At 37.4% G+C, this 17,451-nt stretch overlaps 1 protein-coding gene across 4 annotated transcripts in view; it reads left to right on the top strand.

Annotated features, from left to right (window-relative positions):
- The window catches only part of gsk3ba (glycogen synthase kinase 3 beta, genome duplicate a), a 259,902-nt gene that overhangs the window by 91,182 nt on the left and 151,269 nt on the right, over nucleotides 1-17,451 (top strand). For all 4 annotated transcript variants that reach the window (XM_051926207.1, XM_051926208.1, XM_028800773.2 and 1 more), the window contains exon 2: nucleotides 17,100-17,293. In XM_051926207.1, the coding sequence (XP_051782167.1) occupies nucleotides 17,100-17,293 (194 nt within the window). The remainder of the gene's footprint in view (nucleotides 1-17,099; nucleotides 17,294-17,451) is intronic.

Raw genomic sequence — 17,451 nt, 5'->3', positions numbered from 1 at the left:
AGGTAAAAAATCGAGAAAAGAAATAGTGTTTCAAAGTTAAGGAAGTAAAGAAAACATGTAGTTGGATTTTGCAAACATTGCACCAATAACATTATTGTATGTAATTCAATATTCAAGGGAGCGAGTCAAAGCCCAATCTAATGGCACTGGACACAATAAAATAATTCAACCTAAAGGGGACACAACTCCAACTCGGCACTTAGTTACAGGCATTCAAAACATTTTTAATCATTTGCAGTATAACAGTTATTCAGCGAGTTTTTATTATTAAAATACTAGGGGGCTTCGCCCCCTGCTCGCTTCGCTCGCCAACCCCTGTGTTTGGTTTTCTGGATACACACTTTTAAGATTTTTTTTTCTTTTGAATTGTTGCTATTTCATTAGTTTCACTTTTATTTCAGAACTTCTGTAAAAACAATATTTGTAATCTTGCGAGTCCCAATATGCTGAATCTTTTTAATGAGGTCAGGATAGGTTTCTCTGTTTGGAATTTCAGCAAAGACACAACGATCTACATCATCAGCAGTTAATAATTTTTTTTTACAGAGTTCTGTATTGGATTCCTGTCTGTAAAGTCGTGCTATTTTCCTCTCACAGTTCCAAAAGTACATGGGGTTACCAAGGTGATGCCCCAGCTTTTGTCTAGGTTTTTGTACAAGGGCTAGACAGAACGTTTTTGACTCCTGGGGTAAATGTAGCTTTTTAAATAAGCAGACAGATACATTAACAAAGTAACCAATAAATGCATGTGTGGTAAACTCCGTTTTTGAAATTCTCAAGATTCTTTATTTGTCACATGCATAGTTATACAGGACAACACGCAGTGAAATGCATCCTGATCCGCTTATCAAAAACTGTGCAAAGTTAGAAGAATATCAGTTAGATTAACAAAAAGTCATAGATTGAAAGATAACAGTATAGTAGAACATAATAAATAAGTACAATTATGTGAATAAAGTAGAATTAAGTGCTAAGGTGCAATAGTATAGTAATTATTGTGCAGAACCAAAGTTAGATTGGTGCATAATTAAATGAGGCAGTTTGTTTGTTTGCGCTACTGTGATCTTTACTTTCTTTTTTTATATTTTCTAATTTTCCTACTTTCATATCCTTTACCTTTCTCCACATGTGTATGGCGCCATTTTTTTTTTTTTTTTGAGCCTTTCTAATTTCACTGGTTTCATAGTCTCTAACCTGCTCTGCATGTGTTTAGCGTCAACGTTTGTAAACGTCTTTATGAAGTTCTAGTTTGTCATTTTACTCATTGTCTTTTAATTCTGAGCCGTACAGTACAATACATAGAACAGAATAAATCCTCAATACAATATAAAAATAAAAATTTTAGAAGTACGGAGTAGAATTTCACATTCGATGATATCGCATTATATGATTTGGATTTGTTTTAAGTCCTGGAGACCTCATTCATCAAGCTGCCTCCCCCATTTTGCCATTCCACATCTGAAATAGCGCTAATCCGATGAAAGGACCCCTCATTCCCACGTCCCTATTCATCAGGGATGACTTTACCTTAGGCATGCAATCTACAATTTAAAGAGATTATTTTCTTGTGAATTGTTACATATGCATTATTTTCACTTTTACTTTAAAACCTTTCGTAAAAACAATACCTGTAAACACACGCAGGGCAGGAAATAAAGAAACATCTCTTTCTTCCCAGACGTATAATACTGCTCGTGTTGTGAAGGGTGTTGCGGCTGAATGTACGCTAAGAATATGCCTTTGGATCATTTGCTGTCTTTTTGCTGCTTGCTAGCTGCCTCTTCTGCCTGTTGCATGTCGTTGTTTTAAGAGCTGGTAGCACATGATGCTTGCTTGCCAATAGCAACCCAACAACTGCTAGCTTAGAGGTCTGTTGACTTGTTTTAAATAATGGCTAACTGCCTGGTCTCGCGTGACGTTGTAAAAGCAATACTTGTCTTTTATTACTGGCCCTGGGCAGCCGCTGTCCTTTTTACTACGGCCCTGGGACAATCTCTTGGCACCAAGTCTCATGTTTACGGTCCCTGCGAGAGGCACCTTGGCAAGTCACCTTGGTCTCGCGTGTCTTTTAAATGTCTTTTGAGATTATCACGTATCGTAGCCTTGCATTTGCTTTCCATTCCAGGATTTCCTTTCATATATAGAGAGATTGGTATAATGGTCCAGGTTGGCTCCACTCATTTCAACACCTTGAAGCCAGAATCATCAATAGTCATAGGCTGAGGATTAGCCAGTGCAATGAAGACACAAACAGTCAAGGGTGTGGTGAAAACTACTTTATTCCAACAAAGTCAAACAATGGTACAAACTGTGCCTTTCTCCAGTTAATAAATAAATCTTAAAATCAGGTGCTCTCCTGTGAGTTCAAATCCAATAAATAATACAATAAAAACCAAAATAAATTAATGTAGTCATCAAGTCCTTTTACACCCATGATTCTCTCCCCCCAACCCCCGGTTTGTCAACCCTGAAGTGACAGTGACTCACTCTTCTAGTCTTGCAGCTGGCTGTAGTGATAGAAAGCTGTAGTGCCATCTTCCAGCTCTCATCCTGGCTCATCCTCATCTGCCAGAATGCTCTGAGATGGCCCTCCATCTTCCACTATGCCCTTTTCAACGTGTATGTGATGCACCTTCATCCTACCTGTCCATAATTATTCAGCATTGGACAAATCACCCCTGGAGCACTGATTGTTCACTCTTCTGTAGGGCAACCGACTGCTGTGCCTCCTCTCCATCACACTGGCATTGAACACTCCAATGCTACCTTCTCACTCTCACAGTTCTCCAGTTGCTGCGCCTGCCTGAAGCCTGCATGCTTTATTTATTTAATTAAAAATGCACAGCACCACAAACTCCTCTCATCACAATTGGTAAATCCCAGTAAAGATACTATAAAAAGCCAGACTATACCAAGATGCTTGCTTGTGTTGGCAAGCAATGCTAACTATAAAAATTGTACTATTCATTTTTAATAATAAAACCTTTTTAAGATGGTGCTGTTTATATTTGCTATATAAAGTAATAGTTATTCAGAAGAAACAGTTAAATGCACAAATGAACACTGCGGCTCTAATACCTTTCATCTTGTTACCCAGGAACAAACTGTTGGAAAAAGAGTAAGTGTAAAACCTAAGCTTTTGCAATAGGAAAATGATTCTGCCAAAGTTGTATTCTACTGACTTTTTTGTTTGGTTTGCATTTACAAGGACAACACAGAATACAAAAGATAAATACAAGAAGATAAAATATAAAATAATAAAATGTAAAATGGTAAAATGCAGTATACAAGAGCAATAACAAAAAAATAGAGACCTGATTAGAGGGAATAACTACATGTGGAAAAGAACTGTTTAGTTGACATGTTTTAGCTTTCGCTGCAGTAATACATTTGTTGGAGGGAAGTCTTGAGTGAGTCAGGTCAGCAATGATCTTTGTGGCCCTCTTCCTAACCCTGGACTCGTATAGGACTTCAATGTGTGGGATAGATCTTTTCATAAATGTGATCTTTTCATAGGCTTTGGTGATGCATTGCAGATTAATTAGCCTTGGCCTAAAACAGAGGCAAGACCAAACCAGACAGATATAGATGAGGTCAGAATGGACTCGATGATGGCTGTGTAGAATTGGACCAATATTGCTTGAGGGAGATTGAATTTCCTCAGCTGATGCAAAAAAGAACTTTCTTTGATGGGCTTTCTTAATAATGCATATTGTCCCACTTAAGGTTTTGTGACAGTATGGTGCCCAGAAACTTAAATGATTCTGTCATTCCATCGACTGAACCATTTATAACAAATTATAGGTGAGCAGTTGACTGTTTCCTGAAATCTATTATTTCCTGAGGTATTTTATTTTATTATTATAAAGATTCCAGTTATTATGACTGCACCACCATGTCAGATTTTCCACCACTTGTCTATATATGGGCTCATCGTTATTTGAAATGAAGCCTATTAAGGTTATGTCATCTGCAAATTTAAGATGTTGGATAGATGAATCACCAGAAGTACAGCCAATTGTATAAAGTGAAAAATGTAATGGGGAAAGGACACATCCCTGTGGTGCACCAGTACGAAGGGTTAATGGGTCAGACGTGTGCCCAACCACAAGTATTGTTTCCAATCTTTAAGAACGTCAGAGGTCCAATGGCAGATTAAACTGAGTGAGTTTCTTATCTAGGAGCTCTGGGATGATTGTATTGAATGCAGAGCTAAAGTCCGCAAACATGATCCTCATATAGGTTAAATCCTGTAGTAACGTAGTGAATACCGAAGTAATACATTTTTCAGAATAACAAATACTTTTTGTGGGCCAGGACAAATGTTAGTAGAACATCATGTTTTAACAAAATGTAAATCTCAGTATAACAAAGATTTTTTTGTCCAAAAATGGCCATAGAAGATAACAATGTGATGCAAAAAATACTTGATGAAGCTCCTACACTTTCTGCACCGAGTCTCTGGGACCCTGTAACAGGTTGTCTCAGAGAGACAGTTTGTTGCAAAATTTCCAGTTTCGGGCAGGCTTGGCGAGCATGTAGATGTCACATCATACACACTGCCAAATTCTGAGTCCGTGATCCACCAAGCATCCGTGTGGGTAGTTGTATTGTGTGCGGATACAATACTGTTTGAGTTTCATAGAGCTTCTCAAAATTCAGGCCTATGACTTGATTTTTTTTTTTTTTGCTACTGGAATGATGGTTGAGGTCTTGAAGCAGGCTGGAACAGTGCACAGATACAGAGGTTGGTTGAAAATGTCTGCAAATAGTGTTAAGGGAAATAAGATCCAGTCCTGCAGATTTTGAAATATTTTGCTTTTTGAATAAGCTGCAGATGTCTTTTGTAAAAAATATGAAAAACGATAATAATAAATCTTTACATTTATATAGCACTTTTCTCACTACTCAAAGCGCTTTCCACACAGGGAGGACTGGGGAAGTGAACCCACAATCTCCTTACAGCAAAGCAGCAGTGTGCCTCGTGTTTGGATAAACATCTTTTGCAGTGATGACAGGAGGGGGAAGAGACGACAAGAAGAGGAGTGTAGACTAGTAACCATAAGACGATCAGGCATTTCCCATTGTCTTTCAAAGTGACCATAAACCTGATTTAACTGATTAGCCAGACTGGGATCAGCAGAATTGTATGATGTTTGTTTCTTGTAGTTAGTTACCTGTTTAAGGTGTCTCCAGACTGATGCACTGTCATTTGCAGAAAATTGTTCCTGCAGCTTATATGAGTACTTCCTTTTCTCATCTTTTATCCTTTTCTCCAATAATATATTTCCTATATTCCTCACGATTTCCAACTCTGAAAGCACACTGTTTTACCTGGCACAGTCGTCTTGAGTTCTTGGGTGAACTAAGGCTTTCCATTGCTAAACTTCACACAATAGTTTTTGCTGGAATGCAAACGTTTTCACAAAAACTGGTGTATAAAGTTACAGTATCAGTGTATTTCTGTATGTTGGAGGTGGCAGTTTTGAAGGCAGTCCAGACAAAACAGTCCTGAAGCTTCTCTAATGTCTTGCTGGTTCACTTTGTAATTTTTTTTTTTTAGCTGACTTTTTACAGTTTTCAGCTTTTGTTTGTAAGCAGGAATAAGGTGAATCATAGAATGGTAAGAACTCCAAGGGTGATATGGGAGAAGGCATTGATATGCATCCTTAATAGCTGGATAGCAATTTTTTTTATTTCCTTCTCTGGTAGGGCATATTATTTTAATTTGCAAGTTTCTTTCTTTCTTTCTTTCTTTCTTTCTTTCTTTCTTTCTTTCTTTCTTTCTTTCTTTCTTTCTTTCTTTCTTTCTTTCTTTCTTTCTTTCTTTCTTTCTTTCTTTCTTTCTTTTTCTCTTTTTCTCTCTCTCGTTGTCACTGCAATTCATGAGCATTAGCGTGAGGGCAAATGTAAACACTAGCTAGAATTACTTAGGAAAACGTGCAATAAATAAAATGGCTTATAGTTTATAATAAGCAATTCTGGGTTCGAATGGCATGATTTAAAATGAACTGTCACATCATTACACCAAACTTGATTCATGTAGAAACGCGTTCCTCCTCTGTTTTGTTGCAAAGTTCGACAACGCAGTAGGTAGACATATTCCAGGCAGTGGTTCCTGAATCGAACCAGGACGTTAGCTCTTCTGCCTGCGGTCCCCCGCCGTTTAGCTGCACAAGCACCTGTGATAAACAAAGTTGTAATCACATCACGTGACACACTATGACCAATATTCAGAAGACAGACGAAGATGGATCACTAAACTACCATGGCTGCCATCAGAGTTAGTGAAGAATACTGTAATTGAATCAAGGACATTTTTTAGATGCTGAAGAATATTCTAAAAGCTTTGTGATGATGGTAAAATAAGTGCAATTTACAGCCTGCTGCTCAGTACAAAAACGGACAAAATTTTGGTTGTATCAACTGAAAATGGATCAATCCACAGGAGCCCATGATCTTCCATGGTCCAACTGCTGAGCACAGTCAACTTTCTTGGGACCATAGTGCCCCTTGTATCCATTCCATAGCACTGATTCACTGCCGGATCTCTGTATTCCTCTTTTCTCACCCTAGTTCTCCCTCTTGTGCTGTTCACAATTTCCTTTACTACATTGTGCGCAGGTGCTCCACCTAACAACCTGCATAATGTCAGAGGGGAACAGCTGAGCCGATTGTGTCCCCACATAACAAGTAAGCAGTTTGTTTCCCCTGTTAAAGATCCTGTGGCTGTGCAGCTTCGCAGTGAAGTGCCATGCAGCCACAAGTCTAGTGCACTTTTTTTTGTCTCTCTCTCTCTCGATAAAAAAAAAAACATGCATACTACCACGGAGCTCTAAACACACTTTACCACAACTGGGTTTAGTACATCCATCCATCCATCCATTTTCCAACCCGCTGAATCCGAACACAGGGTCACGGGGGTCTGCTGGAGCCAATCCCAGCCAACATAGGGCACAAGGCAGGAACCAATCCCGGGCAGGGTGCCAACCCACCGCAGGACACACACAAACACACCCACACACCAAGCACACACTAGGGCCAATGTAGAATCGCCAATCCACCTAACCTGCATGTCTTTGGACTGTGGGAGGAAACCGGAGCGCCCGGAGGAAACCCACGCAGACACGGGGAGAACATGCAAACTCCACGCAGGGAGGACCCGGGAAGCGCTACCCACTGTGCCACCGTGCCGCCCGGGTTTAGTACATGTGAGACCTAATTGCACACTGCAGGCAATGGCGAAAACCATTCAGTGACACCAGTAAGTTGCCTTATAAAAATAAATAAATAAAAGTAATTTGACAGTGATACAGGGGTAAAGCTAAAGTGAAAGATGACCTGAGAAAAAAAGAGATGAACTGGCTAAACACCATCATAACAAATGAGGAAATCTAAGGACATACACAACTGTGAAAAAGCATTTGCTCTCTTCCTGATTGTATCTGTTATTGAAATTTTGACACTGAATTTTTTCAGGTCTTCAGCTTAAATGCATTATTAGATAAAAGGCACCTGGTACAACAAATAACTTAGTCCATTCAATAAATTACATAAAGGGAGAGAAGGTTACTCAACACCAACTGCTACTATACGGAAAAAAGTAATTTCCAACCCTTACACTTAATAACTAACTGCCACCAGTTGACCAGACATTTTTCTTCATTTTACAGAGCAGAATTCATTATTCCGTCAATTATGGCGGGACATCCAAGTCCTGATACTGCAAAGAATCCACACAACATCATACTTTTAATTACCATATTTGATTTTTGGTATGGTGCGGTCTTACTATGGAATGCTGTGTTTTCTGGACAGCATGGGTTTGGTGTAAAGCAAAGACCCACTTTTGTCTGTCTTGTTCATATAGCATTGTCTCAAAAGATTTTTGGATAATATGGGTGCTTCTTGAAAAGTGAGAGGAGTATTTATTTTTCTTGGTTAGCAGTGCTTTGTTCCTTGCCATTTTCTAGTGAAGCTCATTTTGCCCGGTGTCTTAATGCTGAGGCATAACAAGCCTGCAGTTCTCTGAATGTCTTTTTAGGATCCTTTGTGACTTCCTGGATAATATACATCTGGAGTGAGTAATTCTGGCAGGTTTGGCCACTCATGGGAAGATTCCCAAATGTTTCAAGTGCTTTCCATTTAAAGATTCACCTAAAACTTTGACCATGGCATTATATGCTTGCTGAATCTTTGTCCCTGCAAATTAAACTTGATCCTTTTTCATAGCTAGGGGGGTTTTGGGGGGTGACTTTGAGAATCACTGCCTACTTGGTCAGGAAGATCCAGAAAGGAATAAAAAGCATCACTTAACTGGCTTCATTATAGAAATTTATAAGTGACACTAGATTATGTTCACTGTCAGCACTTTAAAGCATGATTTTTTTCTGTTTATTTTGACTGAAGTATGTTTTTGCTCAAGGTAGAGGATGCCTCCTTTCTACGGTTGCAACTGAATGAGATCACAAATTACTGATCCAATCTTGACTACATTTGAAATCTAGTATTTAGGTGAACTCATTGCAATATATGTTCTGTATAATATAGCACAGGACCCTCGGAGAAAATCGAACAGCCTCAATTTAAAGATATTATGCCTTAACATGCAAGTGTAATGTGATGTGCCATTTCAGTTCTTTCACTTCACTGTTGAGCGGTTTTAGAGAAATGACTTCCCATGTGCCCCCAGCTTTCCTGATAAACATTTTTCAGCCCTGGCTCAATTCCAGCTGGTATTGATATATGCCAGTAATATCATAATTTGCTCCTAAGATTTTAAATTAGTTTAGGAAGGAAGTTGACTCAAGCTGATTTAAGTTATAATTAACACTGTAATTATTATAATTAAAATCTCTTCAATGATTAAAAACAGCCCCTACAAAAGGCAATTTACTTATAGAGGATACATTTTTCTGTTGAGTCTCATTGGGGCCAGAGTTCCCCAACTCAGTCCACACTTTTATTTTTTTCCCCCAGAATAAATGGTTTAAGTCCACATAAATACATTTTTCATTGTTATGCAATCCTGTAATTGTACGACAGTTTCAAGCTTATCGATAAAAGCTAGTAAAATTAGCATGTACTTAGAATTTTACATTTTAACAAATTACGCACCCGATATAGAAATAGTACATGGCTTGGTCTCAGTGTTATCATATTCTTAAATAACAAACTGTTTCACATGTTTTAAATACTTTTTTTTTTTTGATTTGGTTTATTGATTGTTTATTGAAAGGCAGTACAGCTGTTAGTTAGCCCTTATCCCTCGTGATTTCATGAACCTGAGTTTGGCTTCCTGTTGTAGGACCACCAGCAGTCAAACTTAACAATAATGACATGAATAAACATGTGATGTATAATCTTACTTAAAACAACATGGCACAAATAAAATTAAACAATACATCCTTTATGACATCACATGACATGTTCCTCCTTTGTGAATGATCCATGCCAATCTTTTATTATGTGCAACATTTCACTTTGGAATGTTTTGAAGTTAAACTTTTATTTTGTTTTCAGTGGGAAGAATTGTCTTTTTGATTTTACTTTTATGTGGAACCCCACAAAGGAAACAATTATAAATTTCAAGGAATGGACACACACACACACACACACAATTGTACAGTGTAAGAAATATACACATTATTAAAAGGTTTTCAAAGACGACCCAGCGCTCGAGTTTATTTCACATACATAACAAGCAAGCCTTGCTAACGTCACACCTGTCTGTTTTGGGTTCAAGTGAGAATAAAAAAGTACGCCAAAAATTCCAGAAAGCTCCACAAATCGAAATAAATCGTCAGGTCATTGTGTGGTTAGTTTAAACAAATAGTGGTTCTGGCGCAATAGTGCTGATAGGAAGGTTGAGCGATTAAAGGAAGAAGACGCATCAGACGAGGTCGAGGGCGCTGACAAACTGCAAAATGAGTGTGCGGAACAATCTAAGATTCCAAGATATCCAAGTGAAATCCTGATGTATCCGTTGGTGTGTTACGTGTATGAAGTACTGGCTGCATGCGTTATTTGGGCTGATGAGGTACTTCAACATTAACAGCACTACACTCTGATGACCATTGTCTGCGCACCCCATTTTAGTTTCGGGCGGACACTTCAAGCTCCAGCCCGTCATAATTAACAAGTCAAGTGATTCTGACGTCCTCTGATTTGATTTAAATTAAGAATACTCGTTTAACGAATGCAATTAAATATCATATGGGGGCATTTTTTGTATATTAAAGAAATTAAATAGTAAAATTGTACTGAACATATAAAGTTATACGTACTAATAAAATTTCGTGGATACATAAATTATGCCTCTTTAATATTTCACTTATGGTTGAAATAAAAATAATACGGTATTGGTCCCACCGAGAGGAAACACCTTTGCCGTTGCACATTTTTGCGCTATTTATTTAATTTTTGTAGCAGCGATTCTTAAGACATATTAATCATTAGGTTAAACAATAATACTGTTATATGTAATTTTGACTTTTGCAGCTATTTCAGTTATATTACAAATGTACTGTAAAAGCCGGCTTGATCAAATATGCTGTTTTTTCTCTTGTGCTTTTTGAAGAGTGTTAAAAGCTACTGAAAAGCTGCGTACATGCAGCAGGTTATAATGCAAATTAAGGCTTGCTGTTGAATAGTATGAAAAATGCTTATCCACTCGTGAACTGCTTTGAGAGCTCGCATTAGGGGTACGCGTAGACTTCGCCTGTCCTGGCAGGGTCGATACGATTGTCTCACCCTTACGTTTTGTTTTAAAAAAAAAAAAAAAAAAATCTTATGAAATGGACTTCGGTATTAACCGCAACTAGATTAATTTCGCGATGTGTATTCTTTCGTCGACTACAGTATTTCTTTATTATGTCACTGAATCCCCGGCCTTGGAATTGTACTTGTTCATCGAAGCACGTCCCGCCCCCCCAGTTTCCTGTTTCCGGGTTGTACGGCGGGGCGGCCTTGAAACTGCTGCTGGAAGGAGATCTGAAAGCGGAGAAGAACGACAACGGAACATACACAAATACCCCGATGTACGTTGACGCGGCTTCCTAATTTTTTTTAGTAGGAAAATCTACAATAAGTGTACTGTTTATGCAGCTATGACTGCGGAGTATAACGGTACCTGTATTCACTGAAGTTAAAGCAACCAGCAGAAGCAGAATCGTGCTGATTTCAGCAGCTGCTTCTTTTGAGGATTCGTCTCATACTCTATCAGTGTGTTTGTAGGTGTATGTTTTTGATAACCCTATACGTTTAATTGTTAAGCGGTTTTTGGGAAGGAGAAGAGTTCAAGTGTAGATCTGGCATACACTTGTGACTGATGTATGGTAGGTTACGACGTCGATGACTTACATTAATGGATTCTTTAGTAGTTTTCCAAGTATGTAATTTTATTACTACATAATCTGACAATGACAGCCTGCAGTTAGTTTGAAGTATCATATCAACATTGAATGCCTGTGTCATAGGTTATTGTTGTAATTTGCAAAACTGCTAAAATAGTTGAATGTTGGTAAATCATTTACAAATCACTGGGCTCATAGTGTGATAACAAAAATTGATTTTTCTGATGTTGGATTTTTTTTTCTGGACCTTGAATTTTCCTGTAAAGGAACAGTTGAGCTGGATCCTGGTTGACCACTAGTTTTGATTACATCATTTGACCTTCCTGGGAAAGGAAGAAGGGGGAAAAAAAAAAACTGGACAGCAATCGGTGGAGCCAACATCAAAGTGGTAGGAGTGGAAATTTGACATTATTTTATTTATACTGTATATTATATACTTACTAATTGTACATTCTATCCTTAACTCCTTTTTTTCCCCCCGCCACACTGCTTTTTCTAAACTAATATGAAAAATATAGCTTGAATTCAAGCAGAAAGGATGGAATAATGTAGAACTTTGCATAATATTGACTGAGTTTAAAGCACCTGTGGCTAAAATTTTTACATGTGTATTAGTGTGTCATGTAATTTTACCATGACAGTATATTTGTATGTATATTTCGTTTCTACTTTTTTTTTGTTTAAGTAAGTTTGCATTTTGAAATCAGTTGTGATGTAGTTTAAGATCAAGTAAAATTACATTCACAATTAGCTGCCTGATTTACTGTAGCTAACAATCTTTTTTTTCAATCCCAGTTTAGGCTTAGAAGGAGCTGGGGCATATCTAAATAGCATTAATTGTACAATGAGCATAAACCCTGAATGGGTGCCAATCATTTGAATTAAAGTGGTGAAATCTAATACAAAACAATTTCCTACTATAAATATCAGCAGATGGGAAATTGATCTATTTATGAAAATTTTATTTAGGCAAGATACAGGACATAAATTGCAAATTAGATGTGTTTTACTATAAATTATAAAAATATTTACCAAAAATATTATTAAATGCATTTATTCTTGAACTAAGAAATACATAGTCTAAACAAGCCACTGTTTTAATGAGTTAACCTAGTTTAACTGACAGAACTGCACATTGTTTTCCCACACTTTTTGGGTCTTTAGCATCATTTTGAGATGACTTATTTTCCTCACAGTTTCATATCACTTGCAAACTGCTCCATCCAAGCTTTCTTAGACCTTGTCCTATCTTAATTCTATCCTTATTCTTAGTTATTTGGTTTGCTTTCCCACTTCATTTAAGCATTTTTTAAATACACAGTGGATAAGCTTTATGGTAATCTAGTTATAGTGGAATGGTAGACTATAAGCTGTCCAGCTGAACTGGGAATGGAAGAAAAGGAGACCCAATGACAATCGTATATTTCTTTGGGAGAAATTTAAAGATAATAAATTCAGGCTTTTTCAATTTGTCATTTAGTTAAAATGGACACTTCTAGTCTGAGTGTGGACAATGTACGAAGTTGTGTTTTGTATAACATCTCACATCTTGTAGTAAAAAAATAAAACGGATAAAGAATAATTTACCCTTGCTGCTTTAGGATTGTTAGCTAAAGAGCCAAACTTGTCTATTTTACTTGTATATTAGTTAAACATGATATTCTTGTATCTTATTGATAAACATCTTATGAACATTTTATTAGAATTGTGGCTTTTATTTTTGCTATGTGTATTATGGATACATATTTTGTCTGTATTTTATTAGTTAACCACCTATGCACAGTGTCCCATTGGTGGCCATATTTCAAAGTTGTTTGTGTTGTACTAAACCCACAAGTCAATCAAAAGCAATAATGGTGTTTTTACATACCCAAGGGTGTCTTCTTTCAATTAAATTATATATTTCCATGTTGTTTGCTCTCTCTCATTAGTAATATTGAGATTTTCTCACATATGGTGTATGCCGAGTTAAGCAGCAAGTCACAGCTGAGTGAATCTGCTTTTATCAAAGATTGCAACTTCGTCTTGCCACATACAGTGACTCATTATCATTGGATAGCTGAAATTCACAGCATTCCAGTGATGTATACAGGGAGTCCTTGAGTTACAACGTCTCGACATACAACGTTTCGAGTTTACAATGCTCACTCCCATAAAAACAATTGAGACATGAGTGTTTCAGCTTACGCCGTTAGCATCGTAATTACAGACTACATGGGCAAACTAGTTTGGTTGCGCGCAGCGGAAGAATACGCAGTAATGTGGCGTATGAGTGAGGGAGTTGGCAAACTAGTTTTGTTGCACGCGGAGGAAGTGTTCTGTTTGTGTGGCTTTGTTTGGTGACTTTGTGGCCCTTATCATGGCTCCTAAATGAAAGTTAGAGTCTTCAGATGGTAGTGCTTTGAAGAAGAGGAAAGCCATCACAATGGAAATGAAATTAGACATTGTAGAGAGATCAGAAGGAATAAAGGTAAGGAATTTTTTTACTCATTTTTTGTCTTTTTCTGTTACTATAATACAGTGTACAGTACAGTATATTTATGTCCTTTTTCTGTGGCTTAGTTGTGTTTTTGTGTTCTAGATTATGATTTTGCAAATGTGTTTGGATAGGAAAGTGACTTAGGCTAGGGTGTGTTTCGACATACACCTTAGTTCGGGTTACATCACTGTTGTAGGAACGGAATTGTGTCATAACCCGAGGACCCCCTGTAGTTGTTTATGATTGGTCATTTGTAGTAAATGTAACAGCTGTGTGTAAAAGACACCAAATATACTGTGTGCAGCAGCTCATCTTTATTTACCAATACACGCATAGCTTGAGTCACATTCTGATCACAATTTTGACCCTGTTGAGAATGATGCACTTGCTGAAGGACTCAAGACTATAGTTGATTTCTAAGTACTGCTTTTAGTATAAGCATTGTGGCATGTAGTTTTACAGTTTAAGTTTCCTGTATGCTGTCTCTCTGTTACTTTTCTGAGCCAGTACTCTTTCAGTTTCAAGTTAAGAGTATTGGTGAGTACTATTATGCTGTACATGTGCCTCTTGAAGTTACATGTGAGGATACCCTTTTTGAACAAATGTCACTGTATGGTATGGGTGGTTGTTTGATATGGAAGCAACCATGAATGAATGAGTTTCTTGCTCGCAACGAACATCTGAGAGCCAGAAATGGCTGAAAAACACTGGTTTAGGTGTATGTGTGGTGTGTTTGACTAACTCCGTCTGTGGCCCTGCTCACAGCAATTTCCTGGTCTGCATCTAGGGTTGCCAGCAAAGGCAACAACAAGAAACACCCTTGTAACCCAGCACTATAAGAAGCTGTTCTTCAGCTCAAAAAACCCAATCTGTTGCACAAAATGTAAGTCTTTTGTGTGTCTATTGGTAAACAGAAATTGCTTCAAGGAGCGCCATGACAAATAATTGTGAAAGTAAAGGTTTGGATGAGTTAAATAGTTATAAATTGTTTACTTGTTACTTCAGAGTGACATGTAGTGTGTATGTATTTTTTGTTTCTAAAAAAATATATAGATATAATTGAAACTGCAGTACTTGCTTTGAGAGATTAGAGACTTTGCAGTGCAATGGGTATGACATCTAAAATTGTTTCATTGATAATTGACAGATTGGGGCACAAAAGAAAAATGATTACAGGGCTGTGCATCATAAATGTCTCGATTAAGTTCTGTAAAGTACTGTATTTTAGAGAGACCCCCCTTAAAGCACCAAATTTGTTTTGTTTTATACATACTGATGTAAACAAAGGTTTTTAATCATGTGAATACTATTAAACATTTGAAGGGTTATACTCACTACTCTTTGGCCATTTGAAGATCCTTTATTATATAAGCAGAATAATAGCCTGTGATAAGAGAGGTCTGTGGCGAAGTGTGATTTCAAATACATATTCAGGAGTCTTTTAGTGTGCAGGTTCCACAGGAGCACGTGTGAACTTTGTACATGCTGCTCTGAGATTGATTGGAGTCCCTGGCTGATAGCGCATTCATGTGCAAATTTGAGCAAGTTTGACAACTGCTTCATTCACACCTTGGTGGAGGACAGCACCTACAACCAATCGTGGCTGTAAAGGGAGCCTGCAATTCAGAAGGAGGGTCAAAAAAAAAAAAAAAAAGGGAAGATAGAAAAGAGTGATAAGAAATGGAGGTTAATGGAAGAGAGAGATGGGCAGGAACAGGACAAAGGCAGTGTGATATGAAAGGGGAAGTGGGCGGTTGGGAAAGTGAGCCCTGTTTGAGGAGCGTATGGATAGACACTCGAGGGGTGCAGAGGGGCTGCACCTGCTGAGCATCCTTACGAGCAGGAGCAATCAAGTGTTCCTGGAGGGTCTCGTGGAAGCCAGACGAATTGCAGTGTAGAGGGAGCAAGAAGCAAAGCTCAGCATGATGCCCTTAAAATGCAGTGGGGACCCGAGCTGGATTTAAGGTTTTTCTGAGCCTGTTGGTGGATGTCTTCTCATGGTGAGGAATCTGGAAAGCATAAACTGAGGGCACGTAGGTTTTAGAGAGAAGCACTGAGGCTCAGATTGTGTTTAAAAGAAGCAAAATTTTTGCCCTTGGTGATCGTTTTTGACCTTAAAATCATCTGATTGAAGCATACCCATTAGCAGTCAAAAACATGTAACTAGTTGATAAGTAGGGTGTGTGGGGAGCTAATTCTTTGCAGCATGGGAATTCAGATCAGTGCTGGTGATGGGAACAGCTGATTAAGAAATAAGCAGCATCCTTCTAACAATCCCCCAAACTACATCTGAATGCGCAGGTACCCTGAGGTAACTAAAATGAGCACTGCCATGTGCATTGAAGATATTCTTTAATGCTGTTTAAAACAGATTTCTGATGATAACTGGAATACAGTCAGGAATATTGTTCGTTTTCCATTTTCTTAAATAATTAAGTATAGCCAATTTTCTTTTGCCACGATGGATACTTAAAATCTTCAGCATAAAATGGAATCTCAGGTTCAAAGGTAACTTTTGGTGTGGTGGAGAATAGTTTAAAAATATATTAGTACTACAGCAGTATGTTTAAAATCAGAGCAGTGGGGCAGAAAACACTGTACCAAAATGGACTGTAAAAGTTTTTATATATATATATATATATATATATATATATATAATATAAAGAAACTGAAGGCTGCCTTAATTATGTGATCTTCATGGGGCGTTTTAGCACCTGAAACACCAGGTACAACCTCACAGATATAAGTCCTGGTTTAAATAATAGGTTTATTCTTGCAACTATCTTACACAAAAGTTCCAAAGGTGATGATATGCACATTATATATAATGCTTGTTATTAAAATGTATATGGAAAAAGTTTACTTTTCATATAGTGCTTTTGTAATAATTTTTTAGTAAAGTTTTAGTGATGCATAAACTGTAAAGTAATATAAATAAAACATCCTCATACTATCTAGGTTTTGAAAAGTTTTTTCTAACCTAATTTAATTAAACTACTGTTTAAGGGGTATAAAAGAATAGATGTTCTGATGATTGACTTTTGCATCATTTGAATGAATATAATTTCACACTATCTGGTTTAAATATACTTTCAAAAGACTTCATACCTTATTGATTTATTTTTCTGTGTTCATTTGGTTTTCATCATTTGTTTTATATTGTGTGACTTGTTTTTTTTATTGATGGATATTACTCAGATGTTCATTTTTCTTTTCTGTTTAGTCAAGGGTAAATTGTAACTCTGTTGTATTAATTTCTCTCATAGGAGACAAGGATGGAAGCAAGGTGACCACAGTAGTAGCTACCCCTGGACAAGGCCCTGATAGGCCGCAGGAGGTCAGCTATACTGACACAAAAGTAATTGGAAATGGCTCATTTGGAGTGGTCTATCAAGCAAAACTTTGTGATTCTGGAGAATTAGTGGCAATCAAGAAAGTCTTACAAGACAAGAGGTTCAAGGTAAGTTTCCAGACTATTTCTACTATAATTCTGCATCATGTTATTAGCTTTATTGAATTAGGGGTGATCACTAGTTGGGTTTACTTTCTCAAGACTGTTTAAAATTATGTTTATAGTATTTGGTCTGTACTGTCAATAGATATCTCTATTTTAATCTT

Source organism: Erpetoichthys calabaricus, chromosome 4 (genome assembly GCF_900747795.2).
Source record: "Erpetoichthys calabaricus chromosome 4, fErpCal1.3, whole genome shotgun sequence".
In the NCBI taxonomy this organism is placed as follows: domain Eukaryota; kingdom Metazoa; phylum Chordata; class Cladistia; order Polypteriformes; family Polypteridae; genus Erpetoichthys; species Erpetoichthys calabaricus.
Note: the sequence above shows the minus strand (reverse complement) of the source record. Positions and strands in the feature narration are given on the sequence as shown.